Raw genomic sequence first — 20,232 nt, forward strand, 5'->3', positions numbered from 1 at the left:
GAATATGAGTGCCATCTATTGCCCCTCTGCAGTTAGGGAAGCCCATTTGTGCAAAGCCATCCACAATGTCACGCACATTGCCCAGAGTCACGGTCTTTCAGAGCAGAATGCAATTAATGGCCCTGCACACTTCTGTCAACACGAGTCCAACAGTCAACTTTCCCACTTAGAACTGGTTAGCGACCGATCGGTAGAAGTCTAGAGTAGCCAGCTTCCACAGTGCAATCACCACATGCTTCTCCAGTGACAGGGAAGCTCTCATTCTCATGTCCTTGCGCCGCAGGGCTGGGGTGAGCTCATCACACAGTCCCATGAATGTGGCTTTTCTCATCTGAAAGTTCTGCAGCCACTGCTCCTCACCCCAGATGTGCATCATGATGTGATCCCACCACTCAGTGCTTGTTTCCTGAGCCCAAAAGCAGCATTCCACTGTGGTCAGCACCTCCATGAATGCCACAAGCAATCTCGTGTCATAGCTGGTACGTGTGGCGAGATCAATGTCGAACTCCTCTTGCATTTGTAGTTTAAGGAATAATTCCACTGCCACTTGTGACGTGTTAGTGAGAGCGAGCAGCATATTGGTCAACAGTGAGGGATCCATTCCTGCAGATTGAAGAGGCAGACACACAAACCATTGAAAGATGGCGCCAAATCCGGACAGAAGCACAGGGATTGCTGGGATGCAAAGCAATGCATCACAGGACACTGGGACAGGACCCAGGATGCTCCGCAACCCCCTCTGCCTTCCTACAACTCTTAGTGGCAGAAGAGGAGATGCTCTGTGGGATAGCTGCCCAGAGCGCACCACTCCAAATACCGCTGCAAATGCTGCAAGTGTGAACACGCTATTGCGCAGGCAGCTGACAGTGTGAACACACAACAGCTCTCTGAGGAGTGCTGTAATGGTTGGCGCTGTATCTCTGCCAGTGTAGACATACCTTAAGCTACCGCGCTGCTGCCGGCGCTGTATCTCTGCCAGTGTAGACATACCTTAAGCTACCGCGCTGCTGCCGGCGCTGTATCTCTGCCAGTGTAGACATACCTTAAGCTACCGCGCTGCAGCTGTGCTGCTGTAGCACTGTAGGGTAAACGCTATGTTGGCTGAAGGGGTGTTTCCGTCACTGCGGTAACCCATCTCTCCGAGGGGCAGTCGCTAGGTCAACAGAAGAATAGAACAACCACCCCCCACTTGAGAGACGAGCTGTACTAGTTACAACACAGCTTTATGTTGAGGCCTTGACATTTCTAGTGACTTTTTTTTTGTGATGCGATGCAACGGCTGGAATCTCTTTCACTCCTCTCTGCCTGTCACTGCCCATCACTCAGCCCTCCCTGACTCGCTAGGACTCTTCAGGAGAAGGGCCTTTGCTATCTTTTTCCCCCTCCATACCTTCTCTGTGTAGCCCTCAGTGAATCACTCAGCACCTCCCCCGCACCCAGATTGACCAGTCAGCAGCACATTCAGGACAACCAACTCAATTCACACATCCCTAGGCAGCCAAACTCCAGACTAAGGGCCTTGATCCTGTTCCCACTGAAACCAATGGCAAAACCCCCACTGTCCTCAAAAGTGCAGGATTGGCTTTACATGTGCTGCTGCCCCGAACGGGCTTTGAACCAGACCTTCAGAAACAGCTGCATGTTTACATCTCGTCCACTTTTATTCTTTCCCTAACAAGCTCGATCCTGCCAGGTGTTGGGCGCTACAGATGGAGGGGAGCAACATGGTGCAGGATTAGGCTCTAAACCAATATTCAGCTGCTGAACAGCCACTGAGGTCAGACTCACAACGCTGCTGCGGTCAGCCCTGTCAATCTAAACTGAGTTCTAAACAGCACGCGACAGTTCTGAGATGTCCCAGTGGCTGTACCACACAGGGAACTCACACCATCGCTGGTTCCATTTTGCTGAGTGACAGGAAGGTGGCAAATGAGAATGTAACAAAACCCCTGACCATCCAGGATTTCAACATTGTCACTATGCTGGCCACTGGACACTTAGTATGACAGCAGGGATAGAATCCAAGGCCTCCTGGTTCAAAGAGCACAAGCAATTTTGGCCCAGATCCTCAAAGGTATATAGGCACAATAGGAGTTAGGCACCTGACTTGAAGATCTGGGCCCTAGGCTAAAGGAGAACTTCTGCTTGCATAGCAGAATAGCACTGTGTGTAGATGGTCTTGTATCTTGGTAGATGAGGTTATGATGATCCATGTGTGTAGCCTGTACCTTACCAGTCAAAACATACTTCTTCCTTTGGGCTGCTCTGCACTGGAGAGTTACACTGGCAGAGCTACGTCTCAGGTGTGTGAAAAATCCACACCCCTGCGAGATGTAATTAAACCGATCTAACCGTGGTACAGACAGTACTAGGTCAATGGAAGAATTCTTCCATCAATATCTTGGGGAGGTGGGTTAATTACACCAACGAGACACACACACATACACACACACACACACACCCCATCTCTGTAGTAAGTGTCTACACTGAGGTGCTTCACCTCACAGCTGCGCTGTAGCGGGGCTGCTGTAGCACTTTAAGTGTAGACATAGCCTTAATCTGATTGATTGATCTTTTCACCTTTGGGTCTCTATTTATTTTTTTATTAAGCTACCATGAGAGAATGCCCATCCCATACTCTGGGGGCCCTTGACAATCTTTTAAAAATATTGCAATAAGTAAACAGACTCATCATTTACCCAAGTAACAAATCAAATAACCCAGGGACAGCATAACTAGAATGAATCAGCCCCTCCACACCATCCCCATCGGAGCGCAACACCAAAGCTCGCCAGCCTACCCACCTCCTCCTGGGCCAGAGAGAGAATGTGGGCATTGCAGGCCCCCTGATGGCTGTCACAGACCTCCGGTAGAAGTAGATCCAAAGGTCTCATATCCACATTCCATTCCATAATCCTGTCAAACATCCATGACTAACAAGTGCCTACTCTTGACTTTTTACAAAAAGAAAATCATCCCCGCCCCAATTTTGCTAATGACTCCCTGCCATTGGTCTTTCTTTTTAAAAAAATCCTTTAATTGTAATGCCATCTTAGTGTTACACACAGAGATTCTGATTTTCCATGTTAACGGATAAAAAGTGACAAAGCTAATCTGAATGCCAGGATTTTACTGTTCAGTTAAAGAAAAAGGTCTGTTTATATAGAGAGATTTTACTCAACTTTTATTGCAAGTTTCTGTCCCTGAATTTGTTGTTGAGAAGTTAGGCCTTGCTCCACCCAGCTCCCTAGTGACATCAAAAGAGTTGCATGGATTCCCTTGCAGGATTGGGGCCTTAATAGGCCTAGAGGTGAAGGAAGCTGCCTGATGCAGATTTGCTGCTGTCAGCTTCTCTTGCTTTAAATGTCTTGCTGTTGCAAACAGTTATGCAGATGCTTCATTTTAAGCACATGGGTAATGGTGTTGAAGTCGATGGGACTGCTGCGGTGCTTAACATGAAGCATGTGCATTACTGAATTGGGGCCTAAAGGAGACCGCATCCTCCCAACCGAGAAGTGATGGGAGGAAAATCCGTGCTGAAAAGTTTGGAGCATGCTTTGGGGAGAAATGTTTTCCATTAAAAACAACCCTATATCTACAGCTTGAAAATTGCCCAAGATTTGCCTAGACTAAGCACCAAAAACACAGGGTAGGTATTATTGTAACATTGTGAGCTCCTCCTCCCAAGCTAGTTTACATGGGTTCTCTTCAGTGCAGTTAGTCCGGATTCGCAGGCGCCAGCTAACAATCAGACCTCGTGTGCTTTACACTGCTGCTCTGCAGGGTTTTATCTGTATAATGCTCTGCACAGAGACTTGGGCAGTAGCAGTTACACGAGTGGGCTCGTGGGTTCCTCTCCGACAGGCTAGAGGCTGCAACTTGCCCTCTGCATTCTCCAGAGAGAGGGGAGGAGGAGATTCTCTGCCGTGTACCACCCACCCTTCCTCCCTCCCCTCCCCCACATTTCAGATCTCATGGGGGGGGGGGGCGGTGAACTGCCTGCGGTTGCTTTGCTGCCCCTAAAACTGTGCGCCCAAGTGCGTGAACCAGCCCTGGAAAGGGGGGATCTGACGTCAAGCCCCAGAGGTGGTTTCCAGCCGGAGCTGTCAGGCAGCGTGTCAGGTATTAAAGACCCATCCAACAGCCCCAGACCCCTCCTCTTTAAAAGCCTCCGCAGGCTACACAAAGGGAGAGGGGGGCAGCTCTCCTCCCCGAGCCAGGAGCGCCCATCAGCTGCGCGGACTCCCCTCCTGCCCAGAGCTGGACTGAACCCGGGAGGGGCATGAAACCGACGAGGAAAAGTAAGTCTGGAAAGTTTGGGGACTGCGTGTCTTTCGGGCAAACTTTGTGCCTGGCGAAGCGTGGCTTGCCCATCGGGCTCCCACTTACTGGGGGGGGGGCAGCGCCCCCTCTCCATCCTCGTGGCTTGGAGGAAGCCGCCAAACTCTGCAGAAACTCCTGCATCGCCCTGAAAAGAAAAGGCACCGGGGGAGAGGAGGAAAAAAAATACCTTCAAAGCACTGAACTATGGAGAACTGGCGGCGGGGGGGGAATCTTTTGTTTGATCGCACTTCTTGCAACATTTCAGGAGGACCAGCAAACCCGACCGCGTGCCTCCCCCTGCCTTGCTTTCCCCCTGAATGAATGATCCTCTTGCACAGCACCCCCCTCCCCCCAGGAAAAAAACAACAGGGTCTTTTTTCCTCTTCGCTGATTTTTACCCCCTCTGGATCTCCAAATCTCTCGCCCCAGACCTGTCTTAACTGAGCAATCCATGTTTTTGCGGGGAATTTTTGTTGTTTGCTGAGCTTGTAAAGTGACAGCTGGGGGTGGGGTGGGGGGGTGGAGGTTAGGTGGGGGGTGGGGGGTAACCGCGCAAGTTCCTGTTTCTTTTGGAACAAAGAGAACTCTGTCTAGGCATCTGTCACTCCGGGAGAGAGACACAGAAACTTTCTCTGTCTCTCTCTGCCTCGCCCTCCGAGCTCTGCTCCCCTCTGGGCGTGATTTTTTTTTGTTTTTTGGGGGGGGAGATCCCCTTTTTTCACCCCGGGAGGGGTGCAGCTAGACCCGGCGGAGCCCCTCCCCATGCCATGGAAGGGCCGAGGAGAAAGAGAAGGAGGTCTGGGGGTAAGATCGCAGATGTAACAGGCAGAAAACATGGAGTCCCAGTTTGTTTTGTGTGTGTGAGAAAGGCAGGGATTTAAAGAAAGGGGGAATTCCCCCCCTCCCCCGCCTTGCACCGGGATTCAACCCGCAACTTTCCAAACTATCCAGCCCCCTCCCCACACCGGGGGGGGGTCGTTTATAAACTCAGGTTTTGAAGAAAAGGGGGGGTTGATTTTGCTTTGAATGATTTTTTTTTGTCTCTTACCAAGACGGGGAACTTTACTTGGGACACGTGATTTCTCCTTTTTGTGCGTGTCTCTCTCTTTTGAATCCAAGCGAAGTAGAGAAGGGGGGGGGGGTCTGAAGGGTCTCGTTGGTTGGGAGCTGCCCGAGCTGATGGATCCACTCGAACTCCCTTTGTGCTGGGACGCGGCCCCTAGCCGCTGCCTAGAGAAGATGTTGAACTTTTGGAAACCCGGCTTGGCAGAGTGTTTGGGGTTTTGCATGGAAGGGGTGGGGAAAACTTAGATCAGACCAAGGTGCTTTAAATCTGTTGATGATATTAACCCCCTCCCTCCCCAGCTGTGTTGGATTTTTCCTTGGGCTGGGTCGCACTTCCCCTGGGCAGCTGGTGGTGGGGGCAGCTCAGGGCCACAGGGAAACAGCAGCACCTCCTCCATCCCTGCTCAGTTCCAGAGTGCCTTGAAGCGGAGCACAACAGAGCGCCTCGCTGTCTCTCACGTAGCCAGCAGCTCCTCCTGATCCCTGGGCCACTCAGGGCTGCATGCAGGAGCCGGACAGGGATCCATTTGCTTTTTTAATTAGGGAGACAGCTTTGCCATTTTCTCTTCTTGAAGGGAGGAAGGGGCTTGCATTTCAATGGACTTGAATCTGCTTTGTTGTGTGCGTGCGTGCTTGGGAGCAGACACAAGGGCCGAGGTTTTGAATGCCATCTTCAGACCAACTCTGCCACATGGCCGGGAAGGGTAATGAACTAACTGTAGGAACTTAGGCCAATTTGAATTTTGCCCATTGGGTTGTGGTGGGGCTTGTGTATCAATTAACGAAGATGTCTGCAGCTGCATGGGGGAGGGGAAAGGGAGACTTTTGTGTGTGTAAAGTAAACCAAGAAATAACTTTTGAGTGTTCTCGTGTCTGCGCTCTGCAGAGGATTAACACGTTCAGGGGGTGACACTGGCCTTCTGTAAACACTTTGCAGGGTAGGCAGAAGAGTTTAGAGACTCAAAATCTTCCCTCGAATTATATGCAAGATCAAAGGGTATTTCTTCTAACTGTTGTCACAACTTTGAATTGTAAGGCCGACTATCACGAGTTTGGTACATTCCTTGAAGTCCGGACACTCATCATGCATGGTTGGCTTTGTGTTGTTTTCTTAAAGTGGCTAGTGCTGGGCCCTGGTCCTGCAAATGTTTACAGGTGTGCTTAACCCTGCACTCTGAGTTGTCCCAGGGGAATGGGAATGTTAGGCCCATGCTTACCTTTAAGCATGTGAAATCTGCAGGATCAGGGCCTTGGGGGGCTAAAGTTAGGCATCTGAACAAACGGCCTGTTGCTCAGAGGTACAGAGCACGCCACAGTTTCTGTTTAAAGGGTTATATTATAAATGTGAACAGGTTACCAAGGGGAGGGGGAATACAAGGCAATTAACCCCTCTGAGAAGGAGATGGAGGTGCAGTGCCTTTGAGTCACTGTTTGGGGTCTGCATAGGACTAGGATGAACATGATGGTTTCATCTTGATCTTTGAGTCACTCGTGGGGTTGGGATTCTGCCCAAAACAGGGCTCAGCTGAGGGACTGCTTGTTAATTTAACCCCTTTGCATCAGGCCAGTCACAAAATGGAATGCGGTGTAACCTGTGCATTGTTTTGTTTTCACTTCCCTAGGCTTTAACCAGGAGCGGTCTGCAGGCAGCTCCACCATGTCAGACAGCGACCTCGGAGAAGATGATGGCACTGCCTCTCTGGACCTGTTGCAGTCGAACAAGAGGAAAAGACGGGGGAACCTCCCGAAGGAATCGGTGAAGATCCTCCGAGACTGGCTCTATGAGCATAGGTTCAATGCATATCCATCTGAGCAAGAGAAACTCAGTCTGTCTGGCCAGACCAACCTCTCTGTGCTGCAGGTAAGAACTTCTCACAGCTTCTTGGGGGGGACAGGAAAGGTTGAATTTCTGGTGACCAGAGGGGGTTAAGTTAAATGCATGGCACAGGGGGGGTTGGGACCTGGCCCTGCCTAATAATATTTGGCAGAAAACTGCTTTGCACTTGTATTGTGCAAGGAGAAGTCATTTGAAGATCTCCAAGAGCACTGCAGACTGTAATGCTTTAAACATGGCACCACTCCTGTGAGACAGGTTGTAGGTATTAGGGGGCCCATTTTACAGAGGTAAACTGAGGCAGAGAGGTTAAGTAGCAAAGCTATTTTTACATGTACAGCACCTTTCCTCCTGAAAGACCCCAGAGTGCTCCATAACCCCAACATCTGCAGCCCAGTTCTGGGGCAGCGGAGTGCAACCACAATGCAAAACTAAGGAGGGGTGGGGTTGGCCTTTTGGACTGGATGTAACCTCTACTCTTACAAAAATTGCCTTGAGGTCTTTATTCCTATTTGTTTATAAGTCTTTCTAGCCAGTGCTACTGGATCATTGATCTCATGAGTGCTAAGTGAAAGGGCAGATGCTGCTACCTGTACTCCTATCAAATAGTGCCTCTGAAAAATCGGTGGGTTTGCTAGAGGAGACAGATGAAATGTGATTAGACTTTAAGGCGGGGGACAGGTGAAATGTGATTAGACTCTCGTTGTTGCAGCGGCAGCACGGCTGAAGTGTTATGCAGTCACACCCGCCCACACCTGCTCTGAATCTGAACCCACTCCATTAGAAGAGCATGCAGCGCAGCTGGGGAGTTACTGTGGGCAGAGTGCTACTTCAGAGACTCAGATATCAGAATGAGTGTGATGGCTTCATCCTAGTAACCTAGTCTGGGGAAACTGCCATGGGGAGCAGCAGCATCCTAGAGCAATTCTCTGTCCATCTGTGCATAGCTGGAAGATTATGATGCCTCCTTTTGAATGTGGGCTGTGTCATGGGGACCCATGTCTTGGTCATCCCCATAGGGTCACTGCAGAGTGATCCATGTGAGGCACATCTGAAGGCAAATGCTGGCTAGTGCAGGAGGAGGCTGGGGCATTAATGCCTGTTCTGCACTCAGCACTGATTTTAGTCATTTTGGGGTGCAGTTCAAGGTGCTGTTTGACTGGGTCCCTCTCAGTTCCCTGTCTCCCTCTGTGATATGGTGGTAATTGAGATCAGCTAAGGCATGCCGGCTGCCAGCCCCCACACTTAGATGATCCAACTGAGCTAAAGCCCATTGCTGGGTGATATTTAAGCACATTCAGGGCTGACATGTCTCTCTTGCCCCCCACACCCTCCTTTTCTTGCTGTGGAACTCGAGCTCGGGCATGTCCCAGCATTGTGAGTATTCTCCGGACTGTTCCACTCTGTGAGACTTTCTTCTTCGTGCCCCCTGGAAGGCTTGATTTGTGCATTCTGTGGCAAACCATAGCAGAGGGGGCGTTCTGCAGGGTGAGTTTGAGCGCTGCTAGGTTGTAAGATGTGCCCACTCCAGCCCTGTTGGTTTGGGGACTCTAGCGATGTCCTGACAGCGTCCAGATCAGCAGGGTCTGGGTGGCGAGGGGCTCTGGGAAGGGTCACTCTGTGTTGGGGCAGAGGCTGAGCCGGCAGCTCCCGTATGCCAGGCCCAGAGAGGCTGGCCCCTGCTGGAGGCAGGCATCCTCCCCCCCCCCCTTACCTGTGCTGCAGGATGAGCAGCAGAATACAGGACACTTTGACGTGTGAAGCTGCCTGTCCCCCATCTAATCGTTCTGGGGAACATCATGTGGCCTCTGTTCTGCATGTTCTTTTGGGCTCTTTATATTTGGGATGAGTTCTGGGGCCACCCACCTCTATGCATAAGTGCAACAGAGCAGCACAGGGATTTGCTTTTCGATAGCTAATCTCCAAACACAGATTCCAAAGCATTTAAAAATGTAGCCTTATGTTGGGATTCCTTCATCTACTGCTGAAATGCCACCCCCTCTGAGGTGGAATATGGCAGCTGTCTAACAGAGGAGAGCAATGCTGCATAACCTGTAGGACAAAGAGAAGAAACCAAAGGATGGTGATGGGTGTTTATTTCTTGTAATGTGGACAGAGTGCAGGTCCCCCACCAGGAATCTGTCTGAGGTGCTGCCTTCAATATCCCAACTCTGGTGAAAAGTGCTGGGGATCTTTAATGACAGCAGGTGATGATTAACTGTGATTTTTTTTTTTTTTTTGCATAGCATTTTAAAGATGGCATCTCCAGTAGCACAGGGCTCCTTGGAGCCAGTGTACTGGTGCTGGCTTAGAGGAAAAGTGCCACCTACCCAATAGCCCCCACTCTCTGTGGTGCTGTGGTTTTCTTTCAGTGGCTCCCAGCTACTTGCGGATCAGGCCTGACCCTGCTTAAGTGGGAGATCAGAAGCCAAGATTATGCTGTTATGCTCTGTCTTGCTGCTGTCCCTATAAAGACTCAGCTAATATTATTTGTTTTCTGTCTCATTTATAACTTGCTGGTGAACAGAACCTAGAAATTCAAGGTTCTCAAGTCTTAAAGGTGATTTTATTATTTATTTAAAGACGGAAAGGCCAGATTATTTTTCAAATAAACTGCCATTGTGACAGATTTTTGTTACCAATCTGCTTACCCCAGTTATCACCTAATTTCAGGGCACAATCATGTGCCTGGATGTTCTAACTGTACATTTGGATGTGCCAAGTGACCTGCTTTGTGCATGCACTTGTGATTATTGTGTGTGCAGCATCTGCACAACACTTGGGCAATCTGGCCATGTATTTTGTTACAGCTGAGTGACCCCCCTCGCAGCAGGGCAGACATACACTCAGCATGTGTCTCTCTCTAAACTTCTCTTCCCTTTCGTTTTTGGGAACCCTGCGGCTGCTCCAATGACGCTAGGGAGCCCATGGAGCCGGCTCGGGGTGCTAGGGCCAGTGGCTCTCGTTTTCTCATGCAGACAAAGTTGATGATAAGTTTGGGATGTAGGAATAAGGGTATCAAATAGTGCAGAAGTGCCCCGAAGCAGTGCCTTGTGTACTAACAGTCAGTGGAAGTGACAATTCTTCCCCCTCCCCCACCCCCATAGGTTCGTTCCATGGTGGGGGAAGGGGGGGGAAGTGCTGAAATAGCCCCCGTCACATTGTGGTGTGATGGTGTTACGGTCACAGTAAAATTGCCCCCCCATGGGGAAAGCAGATTGATAACAAAAATCTGTCACAATGGCAGTGACTCAAGGTGTGGGGAGGATCCGAGCAAATCTCTCTGTGGCTGCAAAGAGAAAACAAAATGTACCGAGCCCTGAATGCACCCCGGAGGTGGCATTGGAGGTTCAGACTTGACATTTTCCATTTGAATTGCTGCCAATCGCCCAGGCTCTTAGAGTCTCTTAAAAATCAGGGTTAAGTACCAGCCACCACCCAGTCCAGTGCATGTGATTATATATTTCTGTCCACCATCTCTCAGAGCGGGGGGCCAGTGGCTGGCAGACAAGGAATGTGAGAGCAGCAGTGCTTGGTCTCCAGGGAAACCAGGAAGCCATGTATCTCTTAACTTTTTGCAAAGTAGATAAGACTGTTGTGCCTGGGCCCAGGAAACCTGCAGATTCAACAAAAGCTTTGTTGCCTGTGAGTTTGAAATTGATTTAACACCCCCCACCAGCTCCTTCCTTACCCATCCCCCAAACAAACAAAATCTAGAGGAACCCAACCGGCCTACTCTGTAGAAGTGTGTAGACACACACACTCTCCATCCATAATGGGGCCTGATTCTGAAAGGTGCTGAGCACCTGTAACTCCCAGGGATTTCAGTGGGAACTGTTGCTTTTGGCTCATCTCGGGCAGGTAGTATGAAGTGCTGAAACAGTCCGTGATTGCCAAGCTCCCACCTCTGTGTGCTGTAATGGTGAATAGCAAAAGAATAGGTGCTAGGGAAAACACTGGCCTTTCTTAAAAATAAGATGAGGGTTACCTTTAAAGGGGAACAGGGTAGGTAAGGTTGGGCCCCTGTGTTAGCTGGTTAGTTACAAAACCTACTGGATACTAATGCTCCCTTGAAGTGTGTTTTGTCTAATCCAAGCCATGCTGTATGGTGTTAATCCAGGCACACAACAACCTTGTGCTAGTGTCTTAACACACAGAGCAGCTGATTAGAAACAGAACATAACCACTCTAATTACCTTGTTAAGGGCCAGATCCTTAGCTGCTATGACTCAGCAGAGCCCCAGTGATTTCAGAAGTGGGTTAGATTTACATCAGCTGAGGATCTGGCCCTAATTTGTTATCTGCAATTATCCTGGTAAAGCAGAGAGAAAATTCCCCTCATAGTGACATGTATAAAGGAAAACAAGATGAATGGTACAAAGTCAATAAGTTTTGTTTTTTTAAAAGGCTTTTTCGGTTGAATACTCTACATCATTGCTCATAGCCTTTAAGAAGTGTGGGTGTTAAATGAAGGGTCCCAGTCCTGCTATGACTTAAGTGGGAGCAGGGGATAGGATGGGACCTATGAGTTTTCTGACAGTGCCCCTTTAAGAAAATCAAACAAATCTGGAGACACTGTCTGATCCTTGAAGTCTTCCATGCGTAGAACTTCAGACAGAGCTCTTGCACAGCTTGCAAGATTAGGGCCTGTGGGACATGAAATAGTGACTTTTGTAAGGGTGTCAGATACAAACTCTTGTCTGAAAGTCCTCCCCCCAAAAAACCTACAGAGCTCTTGATAATAGTGATGCAAGTTGCAGTAACTTTTCTGCCCTTAGGGGGAATTTTTTTTTTTTTGCACAGCTGTTGATTTGGAAGAGATCAGTCACTTTGTCTGCTTCATACTCTTCTAATTGCTTTCTATGTAGAACACAGTGATTTTCATCTAGCTTTTTATTGTTTTAGATCTTGATATACATTCAAATTGAATAAATGGCAGCGGCATTTCCAAGAGGCTTGCAGGCATCTACCCACAGAGCCTTGCTCAGTTAGTGCACATTTTTGAAGGCTCCTTTGAGAGTTTGACCATAATTCTGCTAGTTGGCAAAATAAATGGTGACATGTTAGTACCACTTTTATAGTGCACTGCAGTATTAATTAGATCGTGGGTAGAAAGGGCTATCTTTGTGTAAAGAAATGGAAACTCTTAATAGCAAACAAATCTTTACTACTTCTCCTTAGCTGTAGCGTTGGTGTGCACTCCATCCCAGAGATGGCCATATTTCAGTGGAGTGTGTGTAAGAGAGAGATGATTCCTACGTATATACATTTTGAGAAGTGTGCTGGGATGAAAGGCATTGTATAAATACAAGTTTTATGGGTAAATTGGGTTTGTTTTGAAGAACTCTGATTTTATTTAAATCTTCACAACTATGGGAAATATGGGCAGGGGGCAGACAATTATTCATTGACTGTAGACATTGAGATTGAAAAAGTTAAAGCTTTATAACTGTTAAAAGCCACATTGTCAACGTTGTACTAGCAGGTGAGTCTTGGATTGTGATTGCCCTAACAGCAGTCATGTGGAGGAGTGTCTCTTCCATGCCTGAGTGTTGCTGACCCGTGTCCATACGGGCAAGAATGTTACGCTAATCTGCCCGTGTTTGTTTAGCAAAGCCCTTGCATTACGTGAAGGAAATCTGTCTCCGGATCAGGGATGTATGGGGCCCATTGAGCTAGAGTGAGTCTATGGCACGAGTTGGCCCTGTACAAAATGCTGCATCCTCTATTTCCAGTCCATCCTCCTGAGCAGATCTGGAGCAAGGAAAGCATGTTGAGAATCTTGGCAAACTCCCTTCCAGCTTTGCCCTGGGTTGGCTGGGCAGTGTGTCAGAGTAGGAGACATGTTCAGGTGACAAGGGCACATCTGGTCTGTTGAGCCAAACCAGTTGGCCCATACTGCCCCGCTCCTCCTACTTATTTTGAAGAGGGACGTACAGGAGAACTTGTGCATTCTGATTACTGCAGTGAGTGTGGTTCTCCCAGAACCGTTCAAATGACCGTGTTCTTACAGGTTTCAGAATGACGTGCTTTGCTAAGGGCCAACTGGCATGGATGGCAAAGCTCTCATTGGCTTTGGGAGCAGGACTGGACCTTTGAGCCTCTCCCCACAGCAGCCCAGAGCCGTGTTAGCTGCAGTCACCCTGAACCACCCTTTATTAGCAGGGCTCTAGCTTTGTCTGAGGCAGGACTACAAGGGTTATAACGGTGTCCTGAATCATTGCTGTAGAGTTACTGATGGGGGTTAGTCTGCAGCATGGCCTATATCAAAGTTTACCGTGAGCCAGAGTGTAACACGGTCCTAGGAGGTGGGGTGGGGGGGACACACCCTAAATTTCTGCCCCTGAGGCAGCAGAGTAACAGCACAAAGTAGCACAGCCTCCCCTCTGCCAGGCCAGCTGTGCATGGAGCTGGCCTAGGCCCCAAAGTGGGCTATGCTGGCCAGGAAACAGGTGAATCGGCTCCCCTGAGCAGCCTGGGCCCCCCCTGCAGCGCTTGCTCCACCTCAGACTTGCCTGGGCCATCAGCAATGCAAAGGGAAGGAGGGCAGATGGCAGCAGCTCAGCCTGCCCTCCCTCAGGGTGGTGCCGAAGGGAAGCTTACGCCTCTCTGCTCGACTTGGGGCAAGTGAAGGCTAGGGAGGTGTCATTGCTCAGGCCAGAGGGCAGCCACGTCCCTGTCATGGCTGAGGACTTGGCTGTTCCCTCCCTTCTCAAGGAGGCATTCTTGATGTGCCTGACTCCATGGTGCCTTGGCCTCTCACTCGCGGGGCTCCACTGGCAGCCGATCTGACTGAGCTGTAATTTGTCTCCCCAGATCTGTAACTGGTTCATCAACGCCCGGCGGCGGCTCCTGCCCGACATGCTGCGCAAGGACGGCAAGGACCCCAACCAGTTCACCATCTCTCGCCGAGGGGGCAAGACCGCAGACTTGGCCCTGCCTCGTGGGGCCACCACCGGCTCTGGGGTGCTGGTGATGCCTCCTGTGGCTCCCGCTACGGCTGCTGCCGCTGCCACCCCCAAGGTGTTGTCCATGTCTGTCTGCCCTCAGGTGATCTGCCACCCCACGCAGCCACTGGCCAGCAGCCTGACAGTGGTGAGCACCCATAGGGCTGAGCAGGAGAAGCAGCCCCCCTTCCCCCGGATGGAGCTGGACCCCCACCCCAAGCCTCAGCTGAGCACAACAAGCAGCACCATGGCACTGCTGGCCAGGACGGACGCGGCCAGCCCCACCAACGGACTCTTTAACACTCCGCCCCCCACGCCGCCCGAGCTCTTCGGAGAGGACTTCAGCAGCTTCCAGCTGCTGGTGGAAGTGGCGCTGCAGAAGGCGGCCGAGCTGGAATCGCAACGGCAGAATGGGCAGCTGCCCCCGTTATGGCACACAGAACCCCAGGCTGCCCCAGTCTCCAAATAACCTGCTCTGTGCCGGCTCCAGCTGGGTCTGCCCACCCTTCCTGTCTTCTAGGGCTCTGTCGGGTTTGGCATCTGCCGGCTGAAGGTGGTTGGTTTTTTATTTTTGTTTTTTTTTGGTTTTTATTTTACTGTGTTTCTCAGCAGTGAAGATCCTCATCCCAGATATTATACGTCCTTCTCCCACCAGGAGGGGACCCAAGGAGCCTGACTGCATTCAGACCTCCGCAAAGCAGCCCTTGTGGACTGCAGCATCTTCCTCTGGGGGGACACATGACCCTTTTCATTGTCACGATGTTCGGAAGCTGTCAAGGATCCCTTGCACCTTGGATTCCACCCTGGGTTTCTTGTATCGTGCTGGAGACATCGCCTCTCTTCAGGAGCCCAAAGGAGGGAGGCCTGGCTCCTTGGAAGGATCTTAGTGGCTGTTGTGAGGAGAGAGCTTTGTAGCTGGCTGACCTCTACTAGATGACTGTTTTGCTGTGTAAGACTCTGAAAAACCTGCTGACTTTATGGGAGAAAAACAAATGAAGTGTCCAGCCAAAACTGCATCTAAAGTGGGTGAGACACCTTCCGGGTTTTGAACACCCAAGGAGGAAAAGACTTTCCCCTAAGCCTCTCTGGGCCACCTCTTTGTTTTGCCTTGTATATATTTTGTGAATGGAGAGTTTAGCTGCAGAGCCTTGAGCGGCCCTGGAGAGCCTGTGGAAAGGCAAAGATCAAACTAACTGGAAAACTTAAATCTGTGGCTTTTTTTTTCTCTCCATTGAAAGAAAACAAAAACCCCTAATGTTGTTGCCAGTAAAATCCCTGAGGTGCTGTTCAGCAATCTTATCTGCTGAAAAGATTTCTTGATTGATTGTGACTCTTTTTTCCCTTTGGTAAATACTTCACCATTTCCCTGTTTCTCTTGCATTCCTGCTGAAGACGTGCACCTCATATCATGGAAGGGAGAGAGGAATGTACTGATGTCTTGGGAGGATACTGACCAAGAGCAGAAGAAAGGGCATTTCAGTGGGGGAGTTGGGAGCAGGGTTGGAGATTAATCTTGACTGTGAAATAACTTGTACTTTTTATTTTTATTTTTTTTAAATACCCTCTTTCCAGCAGAAGAGGGAATCTTTGTGGGCATGGACTGCCTGCTTCTTCTCTTGCTGTTGTAACATTTTCAGCCTGCATGAGGCATTCCCTGGAAAGCAGAGTCTTGGTTAAGCTAGTGATGTGCTAACAGCAAACTGCTTATGAAACACATGCTGGTTGGAATCTTTAAACCCTTGCTTTCGTCATGCTGAATGTAGTTCCTGCCACACTGGTGGAGCAATGGTGACCTCTTGTGGCCAGCTGGCTTATTGCACAGAGCAGGGTCTCTTGCTAGCTTTGAGCCTGCAATCTCTGGCCACAACAACAAAAGCAAAACAAAAAACCCACGTAGCCCTGTGAATAGTCACAGTTGCCAATGGGAGTCTAGGGGGAGGGTGGCGTGGGCCACAAACTGCACGCGGAGCAGTTATGAATCCAAATAGCTGTGAGTTACAGGCCGTGCACCTTTCATTTGAATTGTAACTCTTGGAGCCTGCAGAAATGGGAACAACATGGGTTGAATGAACATCCCCGTGTTTAATATTGCTGTTTCACTGTAAATGTAAGTTAAATAGCGATATATACGTACCTATATATCTATCTTGAGAAACACTAATCCTAGGTTGTTAGCCTAATTATTATGTTGCATGAATAGTGATATTAATGTCAGCAGGATACGATTGGCATCCATGCCTGGTGCTCATGCAGATGGAAACTTGTGGGCAGTGGAGGGGGAGCAGTGCGTTGTGGGATTTGGGGCAGTGTAGGGAAAAGTGGTGGCTTATCAGGGAATTCACCACCACCACCAGCTTTTTAAATAACCTTTTTCTTAGAGCAAAATAGGCCCATGAAAAGGAGCAATGCAACTTGTAGCAGTTGAGAGAAATCCCTTCCCATGTCCTGTAGATGAGTCAAGAGATCTGACTTCCTGTTGCCCTGCACTGTGTGTGGTCCTTAACATCAGTGCACAGTGGCTATAAGATGTTCCCATACTGGTTTGATTAGTGTCTCTTACCCACTGTGTGCTGGTACAAAGGACCACACAGGGTGCAAGGCAGGGGAAGCACCCTGACTATGTTCTGACAGATTCCTTTCCCAGGGGAGGTAATGCAGTGCACCAGAGCTGTGTTTGGTGTATGGTTTGGTTTTTTTGTTGTTGTTTGTTTAAGGGGAAAGGGACAAGAAAGACCTAGCCTAAATTGATCAGGCTTCTGCTCCCCCCTCCCGGTCCCATTTATTTCTGGGTGCGAACCTGGCTTTGCTCGCTACCTCCTGGCCATCCTAGAAGGGACAGGCCTAACCATTGGCTTCTTGGGGAGTGGAGAGTTCTCACCACCTTGTTTTCCTTCCTCTCTGCCTCATTCTGGAGGATCAAAACTTCTTGGGATTGGGCTGAGAAGCACTGGGGCTGGTGTATATAACAGAAAGGAGGAGGAGAACTGCAATTCCCACAATGCACTGCTCCATCCAATGCATGGGCACCACATGGCTGTATCCTGTTTGGCATCTTGATGGTGAAGTCCCTCCTGGTTGGGTTTGGATGGCGGTGGAGAGTGAAGCAACAAAGGGGAGGGAAGAATCCTCTGAATGAAATTTATGGAGCAAAAAACTACTGTAAATAACTTTTTGGGTTTTCTTGTCAAATAAAGGTGTCTTTTTTTAAAAAAAAAAATACATAATGGGCATGCTGTGACTTGTTTTCTAGGTTTCTAGCTGCTTATTAAATCCAGTATTTATAAATCTGGGTTGGGGTAGGCCAGGTGATCCAAAACCTCTTGTTGAAGTTGCAGTAGTTCGGCAAGCAGGATTCAGTGTTAAAATGCAGCTCTGATCTGTAAAGTGACCTAATAAATTGGGCATCGGTCCATATTATCCTCTGCCTTCCATATCCTGTCCTGAATTTGCACCATTCTAACAGCCAGGCTTGCATGCTCCTGCTGTGGGTGGAAAGGGTCTGGCAGTAGGCCAGTCTTGCTCTTGGAATGGTAAGCCTGGTAGAAATCTGTTGCCTCCATTGCTGAAGCAGGAGCTGTAGTATGGCTGTCAGTTCTGATAGCTAAAGCTGGCAGACCCCCCAGGCTCCTGGCAGCTGTGGGTCATAGGGGTCTATTTGTCTCTCTGCCATGGCTCTGAATGAAGCTACTGGGGGTCAGGAAAAGGGCCTAGAGGGAGCTGAACCAGTGAGTCACTGACAATATCATTATCCAACTTCCTATGCTCCCAGCTGTAGAGAGGGAAGCCTTAGGGTGACCAGATGTCCTGATTTTATAGGGACAGTCCTGTAGTTGAGGCTTTTTAAATATGGTCATCTATTACCCCCCACCTCCTGTCCTGATTTTTCACACTTGCTATCTGGTCACTCTAGGAAGCCCCCAGCGTGCAACCCCAGCAGCCCTAGAGCTCGGGGGGCAGAGAGAGGGGAGAAACAGGCAGCAAGGGCATGCATAGAGCTACCCTTTCCCATTCTGCTGTGCAATAGTCCCAGGTCCCCTTTTGCCTTAGAACGCTGCCCTCTAGGCCGCAGCACTGCTGCTGCTGGAAGATGCCATCTTGGCCCCACAGGGATTGGACCTGAATGTGGCTGAGATGTAGCCTCAGCCCCTACGCTGGCAGAAATGCAGCACTGCGGCCTCCTGCTGAGACAAAAGGGAAATGGCAACAATTTTGGGTGGGTTGGTTTCTTTCCTCTGCTTCCTCTTTCTGAGTGGATGAAGGGGGTTTCCCTGGGTTTTCAATTACCTACAAGTGAGTGATGCCCAGGACAAGGGCAACTGGCTTATAAATACACACGCCTGCTGCAGGTGGGAGCTCCAGACTGGCTAATCTGTCTATGGGCTTATAGTGAATGGGCACTGTGCTCCCTGATTCATCACCTGAACTGCTGCAGAGTGATGTCATTGCTGGTTATGGACCCTGAGCTAAGGCCACATACCACAGCTCAGGAGGGCCAAACCTGTCCTCTGGCCTGGTCAAGACAAAGATTAATGACTGCCCTCGTCCACCAGGCAAGGGCATAAAATGCAGAGTGGGCCCAACTGCCTCAGTTCCTTTGCCAGGGCAGAGTCCCAAAGCCCTAGGCCTGCACAGTAGCAGGGAGGGTGAGCAGGGCATGGGATCCAAGTGGACAAACTATCTGGCAGAGCAACCACTGTAGGGTAACTAACTCTCGAAGCCTAGCAAGTCATCAGCTCTCTGCTTGGAAGTGGGTGCCGAGGTCCTAGTTCAACAAGGATTGCAGCACAGCCCTACCACAACAGGTCTCTGCTCTGGCAGCCTCAGCTAAGGCCTAGCGCTGGGTAAAAGCCTGGCCTGAGCTCCAGGTAGCTGTCCTATAGACTTCAGAAACAGGTACGGTGACCAGGTGTTCCAATTTTATAGGGACAGTCCTGATTTTTGGGTCTTTTTCTTATATAGGCTCCTATTACCCCTCTGTCCTGATTTTTCACATTTGCTGTCGGGTCACTCCGGAAACGGACATTTTTCAAGCAGGCAGGTGCTCGTGCCTCAGTGGCATGTGCTCTAACGCCGCAGTGGAGCAAACCTGACTACTCAGAACAGGTTCTGACTCAGATTGCTTGTCTGAGCGTGGGAATGACCTGACCCATAGTCCTGTCTACAAGGGCTAGAGCCAATGCAGGGGGATGCCTGAAAGGTTTCACCTTACTAAGAGAGGAGGACAAAGCTCGCTTCCCCCCGCCCCACAGTGTGTGAGGGTTAGTGGCCACCGGGGCTGAAGTAGTAAACAGGGATGTAAATGAACAGATGCAAATACAATTCCAGCTGGCTCATGGGCAGGAATTTAGGCTAAAGCCTGTGAGTCACCTCACAGAGTAAACTCCTCCCAGCTGGCATTGAGTTTCCCCTGAGCTTTTCCCGTAAAAAGCTGAGCCTGGCACTCAGCCTGTTCAGTGGAGGAGCAGGCTGGGCCATGCAGGGTGACAGAGGGGAGCAGGAGCTCCTCACGCTAAGTCAGGTGCCACCCATGGACTGGCTGGAGAGAGGCGATGAGCAGCTAGCCAACCCCACAAGGGAGCAAAGCCCCACCAGAAGTGCTGAAGAAAGCTGAGGCCAGCAAGGCAGGTGCAGTGTGGGGGGTGGAAGAAGGGCACTGGAGCAGTTTGGATGTGGAGAAGATGGTGGGTCAGGCCAAGAGCAGCAGAGGGGTGGGGGAGGCAGGAGGCCCCAGGGTTGGCAGAGCAGAGCTGCTTTGGAGCAGTGGTACAGCCCTTCCATGCCTTCTCTCCCTGGGGGTACGTGGAGCTGCTCCTGTGGCATCAGCTGATGTCCCTGCGATACAGCAGCTCCTGCCTAAGAGAGGGGCCACAGGGCGATTTTGCCCACCCCCAGTTCTCAGTGACAATGCCCCACATGCCCCCACGGAACCTCACCTGTCATGGAAAGGACTAGGCTTGCCAATTTTGGTTGGACATATTCCTGGAGGTTTCATCACATGACATAATCTTTAATTAAAGCTTGCTCTTTAATTCCTGGTGACTCCTGAAGGGTTGGCAAGCCTAG

General features: G+C 50.0%; 1 protein-coding gene across 5 annotated transcripts; it reads left to right on the top strand.

The window, feature by feature from the left end:
* The first annotated feature begins 4,074 nt into the window (after positions 1-4,074).
* On the top strand, positions 4,075-17,730 carry TGIF2 (TGFB induced factor homeobox 2). Of its 5 annotated transcripts, none has more exons than XM_039499445.1 (3): positions 4,075-4,301; positions 7,011-7,249; positions 14,039-17,730. In XM_039499445.1, exons 1-3 carry the CDS (start codon positions 4,283-4,285, stop codon positions 14,636-14,638), a joined length of 858 nt encoding a protein of 285 aa, XP_039355379.1. In that variant the 5' UTR covers positions 4,075-4,282; the 3' UTR covers positions 14,639-17,730. The 5 variants fall into 5 exon arrangements, with proteins under 5 accessions (XP_039355379.1, XP_039355378.1, XP_039355375.1 ...); XM_039499444.1 differs by lacking the exon at positions 4,075-4,301 and adding an exon at positions 4,936-5,127; XM_039499441.1 differs by lacking the exon at positions 4,075-4,301 and adding an exon at positions 5,610-6,092.
* The last annotated feature ends 2,502 nt before the right edge of the window (positions 17,731-20,232 follow it).

The sequence above is a fragment of the Mauremys reevesii genome, linkage group 13 (assembly GCF_016161935.1).
Source record: "Mauremys reevesii isolate NIE-2019 linkage group 13, ASM1616193v1, whole genome shotgun sequence".
NCBI classification, from domain to species: Eukaryota; Metazoa; Chordata; order Testudines; family Geoemydidae; genus Mauremys; species Mauremys reevesii.

Coding starts and splice junctions, on each gene's coding strand:
- TGIF2 (XM_039499441.1), top strand. CDS start 6,053: ATGCCATCTTCAGACCAACTCTGCCACATGGCCGGGAAGG. Junction 6,093..7,010: donor CTGCCACATGGCCGGGAAGG/GTAATGAACTAA, acceptor TCACTTCCCTAG/GCTTTAACCAGGAGCGGTCT. Junction 7,250..14,038: donor CCAACCTCTCTGTGCTGCAG/GTAAGAACTTCT, acceptor TTGTCTCCCCAG/ATCTGTAACTGGTTCATCAA.